The following is a 13,318-nucleotide window of genomic DNA, read 5'->3' on the forward strand; positions in this document are numbered from 1 at the left end:
TGGGCCCACGGCATTCCTCGGGTGCTCTGCCTGTGTAGGAGGTGTGCGCTTCCCTGAGCCCCAGGCTACGCATAGCCATGGAGACCACACTTATCATGGTACTGGGAGTGGCTACCGTGGAGCGGAGGCCTACTGTGTGCCAAGTGCGTGAGTCAGGTGTAATGACCAGCAGGGAACAGAAGGAGGCGGAACATATGCTGGAATGGGGCTAATTAATTTATTTAGCAATATCTAATCAATTTATTTAGCAATATGCAATAGCAAAAGACAAAGGCAATTAATAGAATGTGTTAATGACAGAAATTAAAGGTGGCTAAGACTAAACTATATACATTGATACCAATGTCACGTCAAAGGAGTACACACACTTATAAGTTTACGACGTCCCCACATGTGTTTGCTGTTGATCAAAAATCACTTGGCTAAATACACACATAAGTTAGGAGTATCCAAAAGCAGTGATAAGCTCTATAGGATAGTAACTATTACAGAAGATGCCTAAAGCTCATCAAAGTGGGGGAGAACAGCACTGGAAATGTCATAAATCAAAACCTTGCCAGGTCTATAGCTCAGAGAAACTCAGGCGTCTCCCACACCGCTGCTTATTAGTTCCCAAGAACCTGATGCTGTTGGTGTTGTTGTTGTTGTCAGAAGTCAAGGCGTCTTCTGATGTTATAAGCTGCAAGCTGCATACAAGTTCCCAAAGATGCTGGAATGATGACAATGCACCAGTCCATTGAGGCAAGTTCCGATCTCTTACTCTGAAACAATCCAATCCTGAAAAGCAGTCCTGAAACAGCAAATCTTCTGAATAGCAATGTTTTGAAACAGCCATCAGTCAATCAATCCACCTGTGGTCTGTCTTATATATCTCTTTAGATTGCATCCCAGAGCCAAGATTTCTGTTCCTGCCTCCCCCTCCGGGAGTGGCCAGTCCCGGGGGGGGGGGGGGGGTCCTGCAGTTAAATACTTAAATTCGGCTTTGTCTATAATTAAGTTAAGCATGCAAGCACAGTAACTCATGCAGGTGGTTACCTCTACAATGAATGTGTCCTGCGGTTTGGTAAGGAGCATGATGACTTCTCGGAACTTTATCCCCCAAATAAGCTTGAGAACAATTAAGAGAGAAGCACACGCTATGGTCCAATAGGTGTGGCCAGGCCCCCGGAATCTGCCTTTTAAACAAATACTCCAGGAAACACCAATGCGGCCGGTCTAAGGACTACAGTGTGAGACACACTGCCATGAAGCAGTCTGCCTCTGCTCCATAGCATTTAACAATGGTACCTCCCTCCCCCTGGCCTTTCTGTCAACTTCCCAAACAGGGGCCACATAGGAACTGCAAAACTTCAGGTGCCACACAGGCAACCTCAGAAAGCCAACACCGCACGCTCTGTGGTTACTGCCTCTGAGCCGCTCGGTTCTCTTAGGCAGGAAAATAGATGCACGGAGATGAATAGTTTCTGGAACAAGTGTTTCTCAGAAGACATGAGTTCCCTTCACACGCCTGCTAATAGACTCAGAATTAGGGGATCAGAGATAATCTCTCTAAGGTCAGTGCCATCCTCCTGAGCAGATGTTCCGAGCAGCTGTTCTCAGGTTGATGAGGAAGTCCTTGTATGACGGCAGCGGGATCAGCACAGGAGGGGAGTGGACTGCACCTTAGCCCTCAGGTACCTTTATTCACAGAACGGGGGGAAGGTCATGCTGGTAGTAGGAACACGTTTTCCTAACACGAGGTGGATTATGTGTGATAATGCCTGTTTGCTCTTGGGGAGTTTAGGATGAAATTGGCCTTGGCCATTGCTGAATTCTAATAGAAGGACCCATCATCTTTGCCCCACCAGTGGGGACCATTCCCCTTTAGAGCCAAAAGAGGTGGGAAACTGGAAAGTCTTGGTTTAAATCCGTTGGAGTTTGCAAGACACAGGTGTGTCTGCACACCTATTCCATGGGGAATCATGGGAGCTGAAGGGGAGTTACAGGGCAGATCAAGGGAGAAAGAGGACGACAGTGGGGAACTAGGAGTACACATACGCGGAAACTTCCAGAAGCCTCATGGTGAGATTTGTCACCCACCGTCCCTGCCCCTTGTGTGATACAAGGAAAAGAGGCACGCAGAGGCCCCTTTATAGGCAGAAGCCCTGGCTATTCCAGTCTATGTGGCTTTGACGGGCTTCGTCTTCAGTAAAAGGAACTCTTCCGTTTTTGTTCCTGCCAGTAAGTGGTGGCTCACTACTCATGTGGCCTAATTCTAGTCACACTTCTCTGTTTTCACAGGGTTGTTCTGAGGATTCAGTGATGACACACACAGCAGACAAATGATATTCTCTATCAGTCCTAACCTTTGGATCCTAGCTCACCCTCCCAGTAGTTTCCCAGGATGCAGCATTCTGGTTAACTGGGTTTCTCTTTCTCAATTATGGAATTCACAGCATGGTGTCATGTCTTCCCGTATTTCCATGGTTTTCAACACCCTTTTCTGGGATTGTTGGAAAGGGTCACAGATCAAGGGAGAAACCTAAGCATCTGATTCTAGAAGAAAGGGAGGCCCCAGTGTCCAGGAGAGCAGGATGCTTGTGTCATGGAGCTCTGTCCAGGTCAGGCCAAAACGCTATAGTCCAGGGCAAGGACCAAGGCAGATGTAGCAGCTGTGCCCTCTGTACCTCACGATCCCCACGAGACAGTGACAGTGAAAAGCATTGTCTTTATTTAATGCAAATCCTGAGCCGCTGGTGGCATGGAGGTCCAGGGCATGCTAGGGGCTATATTGCGGCCGACCAGCAGCCACGAATCAACGCGGATCCTGAAAGGGGGAGTGGGAATGAAAAGACACTCACAATGATGATGATGCGGCCAGTCTCCAGTGATACTGAAGCACGGAGTTTACTTTCCTTTACCAATATATACCACCTGTGTAGGTGCAGCTTAACAATCATGAGTGAGCATTTTCTCATTGAAAGTAAAATTTGCAACTTTTACATATGAACTACAGACTCACTGAAACTCTCCCAAAGTCATTATCTCAATGACAAAGCCCACCAATTACCCTGATAATCATCAGTGATCTGTGTCTGGGAACTGGCCATTCCCACCTCATTCCTCAGCAGCTTGCAAGCACCCTCCAGGTGTAAGCAGAGACAACGCCTTAAGAGCTAAAACTGAGCCAGTCTGCAAGGTTACAGAATAAACAAGAAATCATGGCTCCCCACACTATATCGTCTCTTCTGATGGGGCAAAGCACACACCCAAGGTTATTAGTGAAATGGGGGGACTTCCTGGGGCCAGGAAGGTGGGATCCTGAACCTTCGAGACAATCTATGTTACAAACCCAACTCAGTCATTGTCTCCCCCGACCCCTTTCCTTTTCCTTCGCATTCTTCTTCCAGCACAGCTGTCAGATGGACATGGATAAAGGTCACAGGTCATTTTTGTGGGTTCACGGGCCTCGATCCAAATGACCTCTGGGTGACAACCAACAGGACAGTGAAAACCAGGCTCTTACTCAGGATTCCACACACCACGAAGACGACGATGCTGATCAGAGAGATCCTGGCAAAGAGAGAAGAGTTAATGCTGCTGCCGGCAACAGCGCTCCTTCATGCTTGAGTTTTACGCTGCAAAAGGCCTTCACACCCCTTACTTTACCTGCATAGATCCTTCTGGAACCTTTCCCCATACTGACGGCCCTGTGCTTTTACTTTGCCCAACAGCCTACAACGACTGATTAGAAATATATTTAGTAGAGAACACAGAGTCCAGAAGAGGCAGTGGGGAGAAAGGCCAGGCTAATTAAGCTCCTCTTGCTCCACTATGACGAGTAGAGAAGAGAGGCGGTTTCCAGAGCCAGGAAACCTAGTTTCTATTCTCAGCATCAGGACCTGCTTCCTGGGGGAAGTACCTCACCTCTTTGGCCAGCTATCAACTGAGGAGAATCCAATCTTTGTCAAAATCCCACCATGAATTTCTATAGATTTTAGCAAAACTGATTCTAAACGTCCTGTGTAAATGTCGATAGATAACCTAAGAAAAGGACTAAAATGAGTGAGGATACTTGATGTGTCTAGACTCAGTAGATACGGAAATGGATTACAGCACAACCAACCTGCACGACAAGATACGGGGACAAAAAGGAAAACAGGTAGCAGTGAAACAAATCCAGAGACAGATCTAATGTTACGTAAGAATTTAACATCTAAGGAAATCAATCGGCAGCCCAGTAGGTGGACAAGGATTGCTTAGTAAATAGTCTTGTGCTACCTGGATAGCAATATGAAGAAAAAGTCGTCTTTTCTACAATTCCTACCATATAGCAAAATAATCCCCTTTCCAAACATGGACTAAACATTGAAACAAAATTATTTAACATAATAGAAAAGTCACCAGGAAATAGAATCAAGCACAAGAAAGGAATAAAGCAAAGCATTCATTTTAAAAATCGACGCGTTTGCCTACACAAAACTTAAAACCGAATGTACAAACCAGCAAAGAGCAAATGACATAATGGCGACAAAAAACAGGAAACGGCCCTTTTGCACTGAAAACCACCTCCAGCCTGCGAAACTGTCCTGTGTCACTGGAACTAGCTGTCCAAGGTGGCCGGTCAAGTTCAGCCATTGGTGGCGCTGTTGAGAGAGAGGGGAAAGGGCCTGCCAGCCTTCCCCCTCTGGCCCTCCTCTGTGAGACCCCTGAGCGGGTTTGAGCCCTGCTGCCAGAAGATCCCAGCTCTGGGCTCAGCTAACTCCACCTCTCCCAGTCTCTCCTGCCAGTGTCCCTCCTTATCCCCTCCCAGCCCTTTAACATATTCATGCCCAGAGCTCCTGAGTGCATCCACTCTCAGAGACCAGCACACAGCCCTCCTGGAGACTGCACGTGGGCTGCCAGACGCGTGGGTCTCCACGACCCTCTGCAGGACTGATCCAGAGTTCCCCGTGTGGATCTCAGCTTGGTTATGACACCTTTTAGGAGGCTTTCTTCTCTCCTGGCCCCTCTTCCCTAGTGGTTTCATCTGCGATCGCTTCCTAAAACATTTACACTGTTCCCACAGCCCGCTTCTGGGGAACCCACCCGAAGACAGGGTGACAAGTGGCTTTCTCTGAGGGGCCTCATCATCCATCCCCAGTCTGGGAGTCTCAGCTCTTCCATCACCTGGTCAAACAACTCCCTGTATTAAATTACCTCCTTCTCAAACAGCTCAGTGACTTCTCATTCCTGACAACTGTGACTGAGAAACCGGTTCACAACTAGTTAACAGATAAAGCTAAGAGATAAAAGAGGTACAGACTCCAGGAGGAATGAGGGCAAAAGTTATGCTCTCTCATTCACATACTGGAAAATAAAAGTAATGACTAAAGAAAAATGTTGACTCTCACTAGATCATTATTTTATTTACTCCCCCCAAATTTAATGAGCACCTACTATGTACCTGGCACTTAGGCTGGTGCCAGTGAAACAACATCAGGGAGAAAAGGCACCTCTACCTGCAAGGAGCTTGTGATCCACAGTAATAGAGAAATTGAAGCAGGTACAAGTTCACATCGAAGTTGGCAGGAAAATTTTAGAAATACTAAATCCTTGTAGGCAAGCCTGCAGTCTCACGGCTTTGCTTACGCCTATGGGCCACACTGTAAATTGTTTCCAATTGTTGGAAGACCATTTGGCAATATGTATACAGAGCAATATACATGTTCAGATTCTCTCAATGGGAATTTCATTTGAATAAATGATTTTCAAAAAGACAAAGACATCTACAAGAATATGTTCATCTCAGAGTTAATACTGTAAAAAATGAAAACAATATCAATGTCTAAAAACAGGCAAATGATTACAGAATTTATGGCTTCTCCATTGATACAAAAGTATGCATTTGTTGAAATTCTCATTACAAAGACTAGGCAGCAACATCAAAGAATAGTTTCAACAGAAAATGATAAAAAGATTTATAATTAGAATTACTACTATGTTAAAATATGTATAAACATGAGTAAAGACTAGAAGAGAATATGGAGAAAAAGAGACATGTTAGATGAGTGAGACTATGGAAGAACACTTCTTTCTCTGTTAACTCAATATGTCCTGATAAACATGCGCTAAGATAAACCAACATGTGAGGATAAACGGTAAAGAGAGGTGTGCATGCAAAGTCGGCGGTTCTTCGCTTTGCCTGCAGGTTAAGAAATCTCCTTAAGATCTTATAAAAACTCCTGAGACCAGTCCAGCCCCACCTCCAAACATCCTGATTCTGTGGGTCTGCAGTAGGGTACATACAACAGTACAAAAAAACAAGCCAAAGCGAAACCACACACTCCAGGTAGTCCTAAGGCAGCAGCTGCTGAGAACCCTTGGGCCGGGTCAGCACTTCTCCCTCTGGCTTCCTAGCTTCCCTACTGTATAGACAGGGACACTGAAGCCAGAAAGTGCTCCTGACTCCCTCAAAATCACTCAGCCCATCAACCGCTTGGCATTAGAACCCAGGGCCCCACACTCAAAATGTTTTTCCACTACACCAGTAGGCCCGGGCTCGGCTGAGGCCCCTTGGAATTCAGCAAAGATGCCGTTTCCCTCTCCTTACTCCTCTGGCAGGCAAGGAAACACTCACAAGTTGAGCTGGGGAGAGTGGCAGACTCACCAGGAGCCTCCTCCTCACTCTGGCACCAACTCCTTCCTCCCCTGGGAATTTCCACTAGACTGAGCTGACTCCAGTCTGCTCCTGTGCTCTCCCGCCCCCTCCTCCGCTCCCCACATCCTCTCCACACGTGGACTGGGGATCAAAGGGCTTGCTGTCCAAACCAGGGCCCTGGAGACCTGGAAGCCATACCTGATGACATCTGTCCTTTGTGTGGGGGTGACTCCGAGGCCAGGAGAGGAGAGGCTGGCAGTTACCATGGGCAGGAATTGAGTCACAGTTCTGGGGCTGGTATGGAGAATGCTCTGGGTCTTGGTGGTGACATGAGGACGGGTGGGAACCTGAGCCTTGTTCTGGGAAGGAGTTTTGTCTGAGGCAGGGGTATCCGAAGGATCTGCAAAAAGACACATTGGATGGATGGATGGATGGATGGATGGGAAGGTAAATAAAGCTGAGGAGCGAAATGAACATGACCATTCATGAAACAAGGTTTTCTTTTGCTAAGATTTAAAAAATTTTATGGCGTCAGCCTGGGTCAGAGACAGGAAACAACAAAAAAGGAAGAAGCAGGCCGCCCCGGTGGCTCAGGCTGTTAGAGCTCCATGCTCCTAACTCCAAAGGCTGCCGGTTCGATTCCCACATGGGCCAGTGGGCTGTCAACCACAAGGTTGCCTGTTCAATTTCTCGAGTCCAGCAAGGGATGGTGGGCTCCGCCCCCTGCAACTAGCAATGGTAACTGGACCTGGAGCTGAGCTGCGCCCTCCACAACTAAGACTGAAAGGACAACAACTTGAAGCTGAACTGAGATTGAAAGGACAACAACTTGACTTGGACAAAAAAGGCCTGGAAGTACACACTGTTTCCCAATAAAGTCCTGTTCTCCTTCCCCAATTAAAAAGTAATTAATTAATTTAAAAAAAGAAGCAGAGGGAGAGAAAGTGAGAGTAAGAAAGAGAAAGAGGAAGCAATTTTCTATTCACGTTATTGGAAACGCACTTGCCTGCTATTTGTCACTAATCCATAATGCCCCCAACTTCTTCAGGAATAATCCCTACCATTCACTCTGCCTTTCACTCACCTGTACCTGTGGCATACTGCTTCACAAGTCATCTTTTACTGACAGATCGCATATCTCCTTATCTTCCTTAGGTTTAGAATTCCCCAGGTGCTAGGAACCTGAACCTTCTCTCTTTCTTCTGCCTTCTTTAATTCATCTGATCAACATCTCCTTCGGGCCTGCTGTGTGCCACGCACCATTAGTTGCTAGAGATGCAAAGCTGAGCACGGCACAGACCCTCCCTCAAATGCTCAGAGATGAACACGAGAGACAGTTAAGTAAACTGGCCACCACTACCCAGTGAGATATCGCTGTCCATGAGAGGGAACACAAAGTGAACTCTGGAGCCTTCCTACCAATGGACCACAGCTTCAACATCACCCGCGAGCAGATCAGAAATGCACAATCTAGGTCCCACCCTACACCTATTGCATCAGAGTCTGTATTTGAAATAAGATCCCCAGGTGATTTGTGCCCACATTGAGTTCAGAGAAGCACGGCTTTGTAAGCGCATAGGAGGGTCCTCAAATGCATCTTTGGGAGGAGGAGAGTGGATCACAGAAGCTTCCTAAAGGAATGCCTTCTACCTGGAGACCTGCAGAATCAGACTAAATTATCCCTGGTCTACCACTCACCTTTCACTGCCCCCACTTCCTATAACAGCACCCTAAATTAAGAATCTCATACACAGAAACCACTTCTCACTGTTGGACGAAATGCCTCTCAAATGAGAGGCAAGGAGCTTCTGAGCGAGCAACAGGCTGCCAGATATCCTGAGCCACAGCTCTGCTGGTGCTCCCACACTACCCCTACCCCCACCCAGCTGGCCCCTCCCCACCCTCTACCTCCCAGTCCCAGGTCACTCACCCTTGGTCACTACCAGGCGCACAGGATGATGAAACAGGATGGGGTGGTCTTTGGCTTTGGGATGCTGGTCAATGACACACTCATATAATCCCGAGTCCTCCACTCGAAGGTTGGTCATTTGGACGTGCAGTATGCCTTCATCGGAGATTTCTTCTAAGAAGCACCTCCCCACCTGGACTTGACTCGGCCCCCCGGACGCCTTGTCTATTAATGCCAATGTCAGGCGTTCCCCTCCATCGGTCAACCTCTGCCACGCTTTCCGGCTGTTGAGGTACTGCCAGATGGAGAAGTAGCAGTTCACAGTAAAGGTCTGCCCCTCTCGTAGGACAAACTTCTCTTCGGCTGATTTAGCTGCAGCTTGGAGTTCTGTAAGCAGGGAATCAGAGTTAGCCTCTGTGAGGAATAACTTTCCTCTCCTTGGAAAAAGAAGAGAGGAAACACCTCTTTTTCTTATTCAACCGCCCATTTTTCAGACAAGATTCTTAAGTCCTCCAGCAAAGGTGCCACTTTCCATACAAACCAGCACCAGGCCCCAGGTCTTCATTGTGAGTAGTTTGTTTTTGTTTTGTTTTGTTTTGTTTTGTTTTTGTTTTGTTTTGTTTTTGTTTTGTTTTGTTTTGTTTAATTACAAGAGATAGACTGCCTATGGTTCCTGCAAATCAACTTTTATAAATGAGTGTTTTTGAGAGGAAGAAATTGCCTGATTGGAGATGGAACATGAGATGTGTTTAAGACCATGAGTGACAGGGGCATGATGGGAGGGGAAAATTATAGAGAAAGACATACAAGGTGAAAAGTGGATGTGAAGACATGATACTAGCAGAGAGTGACCTCTCTGAACGCCTATAGGAACTTCATCTAAGTTAGGGGAAAGATTAGTTCAAGAGACTATTGGAAAAGCCGTGAGGAAGCCATGGTGAGGATCCAGTGACATTGACATCTGACTTTCTGGTACTCCTCTGTGCCTCCCTTGACTATCAGAGCACCTCTTTCTCAGGAGATCCACCCTACGTGGCTTTACTGATGGAACTGCCCACATTCGTAAGGATGGACACACCACACAGTCTCAGTCAATTGAAGAACTACATCACCCTGGCCACTGTGATTGGTTTAGCAATGGGAACATGACTGAGGCTGGGCCAATCAGAATCCTCTCTGGGGCTGCTGCAGCTATTAAAAGCAATGCTTTTTCTTGCTGGTGTTGATAAGTCAGTGGGATATGAAACTTCCACGGGGAGCAATTTTGCCTCTCTGGGGACATTGGGCAATGCCTGGAGACATTTTTGGTGGTTGTAACTGGGAGCCCAGGGTGCTACTGGAATCTAATGGGTAGAGGCCAGGGATACTGCTAACCATGTTACCACGCACAGGACAGTTTCCACGACAAACAGCCATCCCACCCAAAATGTCAATAGTACCAAGGTTGAGAATCCTTGGGTTACAGGGACAATAGTGTCAATGATACACTTGGAGGTTGAACCAGGTTAACCACCTAGCATTGGTCATGACCTTCTCGTGTGGTCGAAGGGAACCTTGCTGATAGAAGGGTCACGTAGAGTGGAAATAAGAAGATCCAGGTCTACGTCTTCAATTGGGCACAACAGGGCTCTGCAACTTTCCTGAGGGACAGCAGCTTATCCATTCAGGCCTGGGATGGCCTGGTGTTCCTCCATGGAACACCAAATCTCGGGCTGGACGGTAATGCTGAATTAAATGATAGGTCAGGCTATCACTAGCTGTAACAACTACGACGACGACTGCTATTAATACTCTTCCTGCAAACACGCACTGTAATCCTTGGGTGGTAGCTCCAAGAGTACACACTGAAAAACGCCCACAGCGGCCTCTTAGACGGAGCCCCTTGTGCAGTCAGCCCAGACTACCTTCATGCCCATCCCAGGACGGGCCAAGAGCTCCAGCAGGCCCAGCCTACCTCAGCCTGACCTTGTGAAGGCCCCGCTCAAGGACTCCTGAGGATTTTGAAAGTGAAACCATGCTGAAAGGCCGGTTCTTCCGGGACCAGACTCCAGTTTCTAAGGAAACCTTGAAAACACACTTCCCGGTGATTCCCATAAACTCTAGTCAGGAACACCGCTCCAAGAGACAGGTGAGCAGAGGCGAGGGGTCATCTTAAACCAAGTTTGGTTCCCTCGTTCATTCCCTCATTCATCTCTTAAATTAACGTTATAGATCAATTATTTGCCAACTCCCTGGGCAAGGTGGTTGTTATAGCCTGAATGTTTGTGTCCCCCCACGATTCATATGTTGAAGTCTGAATCCCCAATGTGGCGGTGTTAGGAGGGAGAGGATTGGGGCATGAGGCCTTTGCCATCGTGAACAGGGTTAGTGCCCACAGAGCTCCTTTGCCCCCTGATACCAAGTGAGGACACCATGAGAAGTCGGGAGTCTGCAAGCTGGAAGAGGGATCTCACCAGAACCCCACCATGCTGGCACCCTGAGCTTGGACTTCCAGCCTCCAGAACTGTAAGAAATAAACTTCTGTTGTTGATAAGCCACCCAATCTGTAGTATTTTGTTATTGCAGCCCAAATGGGCTTAAAGAGTAGGAGTTACAGGAGACTGAGATTGCCTACAAATTTGTCTACCTGTTGTGAATGGAGACAATAAGAAATTAATGTTGATGTGCCATCTGTGTACCATTTTTTCCACCATTGCAAGGAGTTCCTTATAATATGTTCATTGAAAAGATTAACAAATATCACTTATTGTTAAGTGCTTAATATACTATCTCGTTTAACTTTCATCATTTTATCCTTTAATCTTCATAATTTATAAGGTTGATACTGCTATGATTTCTGTTTGAGAGTAAGGAAATCAAATCACAGGTTATTTAATAAATCAGAGGTTAGTGACTTGCTCAGGGTCCCACGGTGGAAAGTGGTAGAGTCAGGACTCAAACCCAGGCAGCCTGACTCTAGCGTCAGCCTTAAACCTCTAAACTCCATGGCCCCCAATAGATGTCTGGTTGGAATTAGAGCAGTCCAGCCCAAGTGTGAATAGACGTCTAGTGGCAACGTTCCCTGGGATGCAGGAGCTAGAAGGAGCTTTTAGTTAACCTGTAACTTACCCCCATAGTACGCAACAAAATGTATACCGTTGGTTTTCTCTCACACAAGTACACAACCTTCACCCCTCCCAGTTCTCCTTTGGAAAAACATGAATAAGACACAAGGAAATGTACTCATACGTGAAAACCAACTCCATCTGCCCACTTGGATTATCACCCCAGCTCCAAGAGGACCCAAAGTAAGTTTTCTGTGTGAGCTCTGGAGGGCAGTCGTCTGTGACCTAGCTCAAGGTGGTGCGTCCCCAGAAAACACCCTCTCCCTGTGGCCTTTCCTGTCTTTCCGAGGCAAACCTTACTATTCACTCACTATTGACATTTTCCCTTTCTCTGATTATTTTCCCAAAGGAGCAACTAAAGCCCCAAAGGTTTCCATTTTTAGTGAAGGTATGAGCTGTGCAATAAGAGTAGAGAAGTAAGGGCCTGGAGATGGAGCAGCCTGAGCAAAGCACTCTCCCACCCCAGCCGAGGGGAGGCCTGGGAGCATACCCTCCAGGAAAGCGGGTGGCAGGTCTCTGTTGTTCACCTCTGTGTCCTCAGCAGTAGCATGTTTCCTGGCCCAGAGGAGAACCCTGGGAGATATTTGTTGAGTGAATTATGTCCTTTGGGTTTAATAAGCTGTGAACAGCAAAAGCATGATGATGGAATATAAGGCAAACACCTTCAAAGTCAAGTAAAAGTGTGATAGATCATGTCCAGTTTTGATGTACTCTATCGTTTATCCCATCCAGGGTTTTTCACATTTCTAACAGCCTCAAAATGCACAGACAGCCTGTTTCCCCATCCCCTTTTATTTCTGTTCTCAGGCGCTGTGTGTTCCCCTGACTCTGCTAAGTCTGAGTAGAGAGCCCCAGCTTGGCGTAACTATTGGCGGGCTCTGCCTCTGGTAGCCATATCCCCTGGAGCTTCAAAACCAAAGGGAAACTTTTCTCATGGTGGGACGCCCTGAGGTCCTAGGCGGAGGCCTCACCTGCTCACGTCTCTTTCTCACCTTACCTGAGATGAAGAACACGAAGAGCAGCCCCTGGAGCCTGACCTTCCTCATCCTTCATGGGCACCAACTCCACTGCCACTGTGGCTCCTGGGACAGCTACAAGGCAATGCCCTAACTTAGAGGCTCCAGAAAGTTGCACAACAGGATATGATGCTATTCCTGGGAGGTTCTGTTTTCGTCACTGGTTGCTTTGGCTCCAGACGTTAAAGACGACGTAGAAAACCAGAGACAGCCTCAACTAAGCTTCTCCAAACCCCCGTTTCCTGTTTCCTGGGGATAATGACAATTGCCTTTGCAACCAATCTCACAAAATTGTAGTGAGAATAGGACTTTTGTGTTACCAAAAGTAAGGTGTTAATATTACCAGGGGAATGGAGGGCAGCCTTGCTTTCCTGAAGCCCACTCTCCATTCCCATCCAGTGCAGCCTAGGTAAGAGTGCCAGGCACATAGAGGGACAGGTTCGGATAATAAGATCTCATTTTTAGGGTTTCTATGAGGACTAAAAGAGGTCCATATGGAAAGTACTCAGTACAGTACCGAACACACATATTATTTCTACATCCTGTCCCTTCTCACACCTTCCTGTTTCCCTTGGCTTTTCCTGATGTGAGGCTCTTCGTCACCAGGATGGCTCACACGCCACACTCGCCCTCAGCATCCTGTCACAGACATGGCCTGGGGGCTCACAGA

At 47.2% G+C, this 13,318-nt stretch overlaps 1 protein-coding gene across 1 annotated transcript; it reads right to left on the minus strand.

Annotated features, from left to right (window-relative positions):
* Positions 1 to 3,219: 3,219 nt before the first annotated feature.
* Positions 3,220 to 12,761, minus strand: LOC117020756 (triggering receptor expressed on myeloid cells 1-like). The gene is made up of 4 exons (XM_033103409.1): positions 12,630 to 12,761; positions 8,550 to 8,915; positions 6,818 to 7,019; positions 3,220 to 3,552 (listed from the first exon to the last, which is right to left on the minus strand). The coding sequence occupies exons 1-4, from the start codon at positions 12,676 to 12,678 to the stop codon at positions 3,426 to 3,428; spliced, it is 744 nt and encodes a 247-aa protein (XP_032959300.1). The 5' UTR covers positions 12,679 to 12,761; the 3' UTR covers positions 3,220 to 3,425.
* Between the last annotated feature and the right edge of the window lie 557 nt (positions 12,762 to 13,318).

The sequence above is a fragment of the Rhinolophus ferrumequinum genome, chromosome 3 (genome assembly GCF_004115265.2).
Source record: "Rhinolophus ferrumequinum isolate MPI-CBG mRhiFer1 chromosome 3, mRhiFer1_v1.p, whole genome shotgun sequence".
Lineage (NCBI taxonomy): Eukaryota > Metazoa > Chordata > Mammalia > Chiroptera > Rhinolophidae > Rhinolophus > Rhinolophus ferrumequinum.

Bases quoted from the DNA above. Each gene is read 5' to 3' on its own strand.
- LOC117020756 (XM_033103409.1), bottom strand. From the start codon at position 12,678: ATGAGGAAGGTCAGGCTCCAGGGGCTGCTCTTCGTGTTCTTCATCTCA. The intron at 7,020-8,549 runs GTGAGTGACCTG...GTCTTTTTGCAG, and splicing joins GCGCCTGGTAGTGACCAAGG to ATCCTTCGGATACCCCTGCC. The intron at 3,553-6,817 runs GTATGGCTTCCA...TCTCTTTGCCAG, and splicing joins CAAAGGACAGATGTCATCAG to GATCTCTCTGATCAGCATCG.